The 7,531-nt window shown below is 50.7% G+C and overlaps 2 protein-coding genes across 2 annotated transcripts; both read left to right on the forward strand.

The window, feature by feature from the left end:
- Positions 1–2,341: 2,341 nt before the first annotated feature.
- Positions 2,342–3,516, forward strand: ETH_00016270 (uncharacterized protein; the record flags this gene model as incomplete). Its single annotated transcript, XM_013374161.1, has 3 exons — positions 2,342–2,380; positions 2,616–2,859; positions 3,218–3,516. 3 exons carry the CDS (start codon positions 2,342–2,344, stop codon positions 3,514–3,516), a joined length of 582 nt encoding a protein of 193 aa, XP_013229615.1.
- Positions 3,517–5,922: 2,406 nt separating this feature from the next.
- Positions 5,923–6,921, forward strand: ETH_00016275 (uncharacterized protein; the record flags this gene model as incomplete). The annotated part of the gene is made up of 1 exon (XM_013374162.1): positions 5,923–6,921. One exon carries the CDS (start codon positions 5,923–5,925, stop codon positions 6,919–6,921), a length of 999 nt encoding a protein of 332 aa, XP_013229616.1.
- Positions 6,922–7,531: the final 610 nt, after the last annotated feature.

Below are 7,531 nucleotides of genomic sequence, written 5' to 3' on the forward strand. Positions count from 1 at the left end.
TGCAATGAAGCCAGGTAGAGGCTCTTCATATCTTTGAAAGCTTTCCTTTTAGTCCGTAGGCCTTGCGGCGGTTAAAGCCGTAGGAAAGAGACAAACCGCCAGGGTTTAGGGTTTAGGGTTTAGGGCTTAGGGTTTAGGGTTTAGGGTTTAGGGTTTAAAGTTTAGAGCTTCGCTTTGGGCTTCGCTGGCGGACGGCTTCTCAGCAGCAGCCGCAAAACTGAAAAGCAATAAGAGGAGGCTATAGCCCTCCACACCTGTTGTTGCTACTTCTCGCTGCTGCTGTTGTCGCTCGCTGCCGTTGCTGCTGCTCGCTGCTGCTGCTGCTGCAGCAGTGCAGCAGCACTTAGCGAGTGCGGCAGCTACAGAGCCATTGTATTCTGGCCCCTACAATGAGTGTTTCCACAGCTGGCCGCAGCTAGCCACAGCTAATCACAGCTAGCCGCAGCTAGCCACAGCTAGCTGCAGCCAGCCACAGCTAGCCACAGCTAGCCGCAGCTAGCTGCAGTTTTCTCTGCCTAGAGGCTCTGGGCCAGCGAGTTGGAAGCAGCAGTAAATTGCCTTATTTGAATTGCATGTAAAGGAACTTGTAGTTATCTTTTATTGCATTTACCAATGCGGCGATAAAAGAGCCAATCTTGCGAAACTTTGAACAAATAAAACCCAGCTTTTTGGCTGCAAGAACTCATTAGGGTTTGTGGAGGAGTGCAGCTCCCGCGTTGAGGGTTCAGGGTTTGCAACCGCTCATTTGGGGTTTACGGTTTAGAGTTGAACGCCTCGGCTACGCAGCCGCAGCGCTGAACTTCTCGAGTTTGAGTGTTCCCTTATAATGCATTTCTTTAAATCTATTTTTATTTTTTAAAAAAAGTTTTGGAGCTGCTTTTTAGAGGCGTGGAAGCTGTCAGCGTTCGCGGCGGCGGGAGCCCATTCATGCAAGTTGAATTTCGTTTTCCTCGCGATCTCGGCGGGAAATCCGCTAAAAACTGAATACGTTTTTCATAAATTAAAAGATTCGCGCAAAACAATTAAAAGATCTGCGCAAAAGAACTGGAGAAAAGGCGAAATGGCGATTTTTCTGCTGCGGTCGTTGGGGTGTACGTACACCGCGAGACAGTGAACGCCCGCTGCGTTTCGCCGCAGCAGCCTAGAGTGAAAACGGGTCTGTCTATGCGTTCCTGGACTTTATTTTGTTCTTCTTTTTTCTTCAAATAAATTGTTTTCATCAATTTAACTTTAAAAGAATAAACCTTTCTTGTTTTTCCGGCCATTTCCGCCGCCGCCGCCCAGCCCGGGCAGCCTGTCCGTTGCCCATCGACGCGAAGACAGCGAGCGGCCCCTGGGAGGATTCTGTGGAAATATAGCACATTAGATATTAAATATAAATATATAAAGACTTTAAAGTCTTTTATTCTTTTTTCTTTTACTTTTCTGCTTTTTTTCAGCACTTGAGCGCACAGAACCCGCGGATCGGGTGGCATTGCAGCAGCAGGAGCTGCAGCAGATCCGCGCAGATGGACTGGAACTGAAAAGATCTTCTTTTCGTTTTTTGTTGGATTTATTATTTCCAATTTTTCTCTTTGCTTCAGCTAGAAGCCTGCAGTTTTCATTAATAGATCGGGCTGAAGCAGCAGCAGCAGCAGCAGTGGTGGCTGCTGCTGCATCGGAGAGCAAACCAGCCCTGTGGTCCACTGGTCACGCTGCAGCTCCGCAGCAGCCCTTTGCCGTCCTTAAGCAGCTCCCTCGCCCCCCCACTTCTGCACAGTGCAGCAGCAGCAGCAGCAGCAGCGGCTGCAGCAGCGGCACCTGCACAGCAGCAGCAGCAGCGGCAGCGGCTGCAGCAGTAACAGCAGCGGCACAGCAGCAGCAGCAGCTGCTGCTGCTACTGCTACTGCCGCTGCTGCTGCTGTCTCCGCGCCGAAGCCCGCAGCAGCCGCGAGGCTGCTGCTGCAGCAGAGCTAGGGTTTGGAGCAGCAGCTTGAACTGAAATGGCTGTCTCAGATTTGGAGTATATGGAATTAGGGTTTGTGGAAAACCCTCGCCGCCCCTCTTGCTGCTCTTCTCACTTGCGGGCTGTTGTTTCCGAGCTCGATGTCATTATCAAAGACCTAGAAGGTAAACCCCAAACCCTAAACCCTAAACCCTAGGGCCTGCACCCTAAACCCTAAGCACACAGGGGGCAAGCTCACCTCGGAACCGAGCGCCCTAGAGCCTGAAGGACTGGAAAGCACGCTAAACCCTAAACCCTAAACCCTAAACCCTAATCCAAATGCTGAAGACAACCCTAAACCCTAAACCCTAAACCCTAAACCCTTTGAGGCACCCTAAACCCTGAATTCGAGATTCCATGGCTTTCATTGTGTGTCCTGTCGTATTTACCACTGAGGTAAAACGCGCACTCGTGGCCATTCGGTTCAGGGTTTAGGGTTTGGGGTTTAGCGTAGAGGGTTTAGGGTTTAGGGTTTAGGGTTTAGGGTTAGGACTGGGTCTTGAAATTCCACTAGGAACACTTACATGCACGAAACTGCGCACCGAACACGGCAGTACTACGGATTTAGGGTTTAAAATTTAGGGTTTAGGGTTTAGGGTTTAGGGTTTAGGGTTTAGGGTTTGGGGTTTAGGGTGTGTCGCAAGGGCTGAAGGGCCAAGTGAGCTGCCTGCAGCAGCCGCAGCAGGAGGGTTTGGAGTGCAAAGGAGTTGAAGAAAGAGTCGAAAAAGAAATTGAAAAAGGAGTTGAAAAAGAAATTAAAAAGGAAATCGAAAAAGAAATCAAAAAGTGTTTAAAAAGATCTGGAGAACTTCACCAAAAGTGGCTCCTCGAAGTGGGGGTTTTGAGCGCAGACTTGAAGCGCCTCAACGCAGAAGGTAAAACCCTAAACCCTAAACCCTAAACCCTAAACCCTAGACCCTAACTGGGAGTCCTGGAGGCGGCCTCTGCCTCCTTTCCCTTTCTCCTTTCGCGCTTGCCTGCGGCAGCTGCAGTTGCTGCTGCTGCAGTTTGCTGCTGCTGCAGTTGCTGCTGCTGTTGCTGCCGCTGCTGCTGCTGCTGCTGCTGCGGCAGAAGCAGCAGCAGCAACTCGGCGCATGCAGAGCCTCTATAAATGCAGTTTTTTTTTGCAGCTGAGGCAGCTTTTGTTAGCAGCAAAAGCAAAGGAGGAAAAGTTTGGAAAAGTGTTGGAAAAGAAATTAAAAATTCGAAAAAGTTTTGAAGTGCTGCTTGCAGATCTGCTGCAGCTGCGGGGGCTGCTGGCCCGCCAGCGCTCGCAGCTGCATGCACTTGAGGGGGACTTTGGGGCTTTCCGGGCCAGCAGCGCAGCAGCAGAGGAGCAGCTGCTGCTGCTGCGGGCCAGCAGCGCAGCAGCAGAAGAGCAGCTGCTGCTGCTGCGGGGGGCCCTGGGGGACCTCGAGCAGCAAATGGGCCTCGAGTGCAGCAGGAAGAAATCCCAAGAAGAAAAAGACCAAAAGAGACTTCGTGCTGCTGAGGCAAGATCTTTTGATTTTTCTTTTTCTTTTTCAAATTAAACTCATTTAATTCCTTTCTCAAAATGCCTTTTTGTGAATTGCATGCAGCAGCAGCACCAGCACCAGCAACAGCAGCAGCAGTAGCAGCAGCAGCAGCACCCTGCTGCTGCAGCGGCGGCTCGGCTCACTAGGCTTTGCTGCAGCACTTTTGCTGTTGCCTACTAAAACCCTTTCTTTGCTGCTGCTTCCTTTGCTGCTGCTCGCAGGAAGCTTTGGAAGCATTAAGAGAAGAAGTTGCTGCTTTAAAGAAAAGCTGTTCTCAGATTTTTGTCTCTTTGAAAGAACTCAGCAGCAACAGCAACAGCAGCAGCAGCAGCGCAGCCGAAGCAGCAGCGCTGCAGCAGCAGCTGCAGCAGATACGCGCACAGGCTCACCAGCAGGCCGCCCAGATCCACCAACTGCAAAAAGCTGTAAACCCTAAAACCTAAACCCTAAACCCTCAATCCCCGCTAACGGCCCCGACTTTAAATCCTAAACGTCATCTTCACACTGTGAAGCCCGAGCCCTAAACCCTAAACCCTAAACCCTGAACTGGAGTGAAGGGCACAATGCTGGCTGGCTACAGGGCACAGCGCTGGCTGGCTACACGGTCTAGGGTTTAGGGTTTAGGGTTTAGGGTTTATGCGTGGGGCAGCAGCGAGGGCGGGAGCGGCAAGAAGTGGGTTTGCTGCCGTTAATGGTGGACGCAGTGGAGGCAGCAGCAAAAGAGAGTTTTTGCAATTTCTTTATTTCTGAATTTATTTATTAATTTCATTCAAATGTTTTTGCATTTATCCTTTTGTTTCCTTTTCCCCTTTTGTCTTTTTTCAATCATTTGTCTCTGGTCTTTGCTCATTTATTTCGACTCAAAATTCTCTTTTTCGAAATCTTTTTGCTGCTGCTGCTGCTGCTGCTGCTGCTGCTGCTGCTGCTGCTGCTGCTGCTGCAGGCTAAAGCTCCGGACTTGTCGAGAGTTGTTGAGTTTCGACAACTGAAAGAAGATTTCCAAAACTTGACAAAAACTGTTCAAAAGCGCCAGGTGGACATACACCCCGGCAGCCGGCTGTGCATGCATGCGCTGGGGTGTATAGGCAGCTCTGCATGCATGCGCTGGGGTGTATAGGCAGCTGCACTTGCTGCAATTTTGGTTTTTTCGGCTTTTTTGTTTCTTTTTGTTGCTTTTTTGTTATTCATTTAGTTTTACATTCTCTAATTAACTTGTAATTTATTTATTATCTCATTTTTCTCTTTAACCTCTTTATTTTTCGCCTTCTTGCTGCTTTCTTGCTCCAGCAGCAAGCCGCTTCGCAGGAAGCCGTGGAAGAAGTTAAAGAAGAAGTGCAAAAGATCAAAACTGAGCTGGACCTCGTAAAGGTGGGGTTGTTGTTTTGCTGCTGCAGCAAAACCCTAAAAGAACTGTTTATTTGCTGCTGCTTCCGCAGCAGCAGGCCCCACTTTCGCGCCCTAAACCCTAAACCCCAGACCCTTTTTTGTGTTTTTGTAGGGCGCTAAGCTGCGTGCCATTCAGTCCAGCGAAAAGGCTTCTGCCGGCGTCGGCGACTTGGCCAAATCTATTCAGGCTCTGCAGGTAACTAAAGGGCAAGGGTTTAGGGTTTAGGGTTTAGGGTTTAGGTTTTGCAGTCTACTCAGGTGCTTCAGGTAGAAGCAGCGTCCAGGCTTCAGGGTTTAGGGTTTAGATGCAATTGAAAGCTGCAGATAACAAAAGGGTTTAGGGTTTAGGGTTTATAAGAAAAGTCGGAGTATCATTTTTAACTTAACGAAGCAACTTAGCCCTTAGCAGCCTTTTTAGGGTTTAGCAAACAGCCTAAGGTTTAACGAAAGCGAGGTTCTAGACAGTGGTTTAGGGTTTAGAAAACGGCCGAGGGTTTAGGGTTTAGGACGTGGTTTGGGGATTACAAACCCTGCTAGGGTTTAGCAAACAGTTGAGAGAAAACAAGAAACAAAAAGAGTGAAGGAAGATCTGGGAGAAAAAGAAAATAGACGGAGCTGCCTATACACCCCAGGAGCTGTCCGTACACCCCAGCAGCAACGCGAGCTGCCTATACACCCCGTTGCTGCTGTTCTGTCTGCAGCAACAAATTGATTTCCTCACGAGCAAACAAGTGCGCAGCAATTTATTAATTTTAATTAATTAAATTAAATTAATAATTCGCAATAAATTGATTTATTTTGCCTTTTTACTCGATTAACAAGCCTCTCCATCTACTCTGCTGCATGCGCATGCAGGCGCATGCACAAAAGCCTATAAAGGCAATTAGAATTATTTTAAAATCAATTTTTAAAATTTTAAAATCCATCTTTAAACAGAAGAGTTGCATCTGCTTTATTTTTATTTTTGCTTTATTTAATTTAATTTTATTTTATTTTATTTTATTTTATTTTTCCCGAACTTCTCTGCAGCACCGAATGGAAGTTGCTATTGAACAGCTCAAGAGCTCTCGCTGGTCCGCGGAGATTTCTCCCCAGCTTTCGGCTCGGTTAGTTGCTGCCCGCAGCAGCAGCAGCAGCAGCAGCAGCAGCAGCAAGTTCTCCCCTCACAGGGTCAGTAACAAGCTGCTGCTCCTGCAGCACGGGAGCAAGCGGCAGCAGCCTCAGCACTACACAGAGTGCATGCAGCAGCAGCAGCCGGCGCAGCAGGAGCGGCAGCTGCAGAAAGTGCAACAGGAGCAGGATCAGCAGCAGCAGCAGCACGCGCAGCAGCAGCAGCAGTTGCTGCTGCAGCAAAGCACTGCCACAAACGCAGCGCCGGTCGAGAAGGTTTCTGAGCAACAGGTGCCGTCCCAGACCACTGCAGCAGCAGCTGCAGCAGCAACAACAGCAGCAGCAGCGCCGGCAACAGCAACAGCAACTACAGCGCCAACAGCAGCGGCAGCAGCAGCCGCTGCTGCTGCTCTCGTCAGCCCACCTAGAAGCCCTCCGGATAGCGGGCGTGCTGGAGGTGCAAAGACACCGCAGCAGCTTTCCAGCCACAGATCCTTCCTGCAGCAGCAGCAGCAGCAGCAGCAGCAGCAGCAGCAGCTTTCGCCTTCGCCCAGAACCCCCAGCACGCCCCCCACCTTCTCTCGCCCGACGCTGCAGAGCCCTCACCACAAGGGTATTCCTGTGAGGCGATACAGCAGCGCAGGGGCTGCGCAGCAGCGGCAGCAGCAGCAGCAGCAGCAGCAGCAGCGGCAGCAAGAACCCTCTCAGCAGCAGCAACAGCACCTGCATCAGCAGCAGCAGCATCTGGATTTGTCCCAGAAACGCCGCGTTAACACCACCCATCACATAGCCCAGCAAGCGCAGCACAAGCAGCAGCAGCAGCAGCAGCAGCAGCAGCAGCTGCAGCAGCAAGGCCAGCCCGTCTGTGCGGAAATCAGTGAGACTCCCTATGCTTCTTTTAATTCTTTTTCTGCATATGTCTAAGGAATATTTATTTGTCCACATGCACTTACCTCGCGCTGCTGCTGCTGGCAGCAAACTGGGGGGCCCCTGGGGGCCTCCCGGGGGCCCCCCGGGGGACCCCTGGGGGCCCCCGAAGAGCTTTTGGCTACATATATGTTGCACATGCATTTGCTTCGAAGTGATGCTGCTGGCAGCAAGCTAGGGGGCCCCCTAGGGGCCCCTCAGAGATATATATATATACATATATATATATATTTATATGTATACATATTTCTATGTTATATATGCAATTGTTTTACTTTGCTGCTGCTGGCTGCAGGCTTGAGGGGCCCCCAGGGGGCCCCCCAGGGGGGCCCCCAGGTGTCTCTGTCTCCTTTACGGGCGCCGTCTGCCCTTCGGTCTTCCCGCGCTGCTGCGTCCCCAAACAGCAGCAGCAGCAGCAGCAGCAGCAGCTGCAGCAGCAAGGCCAGCCCGTCTGTGCGGAAATCAGTGAGACTCCCTATGCTTCTTTTAATTCTTTTTCTGCATATGTCTAAGGAATATTTATTTGTCCACATGCACTTACCTCGCGCTGCTGCTGCTGGCAGCAAACTGGGGGGCCCCTGGGGGCCTCCCGGGGGCCCCCCGGGGG

Source organism: Eimeria tenella, genomic scaffold, assembly GCF_000499545.2.
Source record: "Eimeria tenella Houghton genomic scaffold, Eth_scaff198, whole genome shotgun sequence".
NCBI lineage: Eukaryota > Apicomplexa > Conoidasida > Eucoccidiorida > Eimeriidae > Eimeria > Eimeria tenella.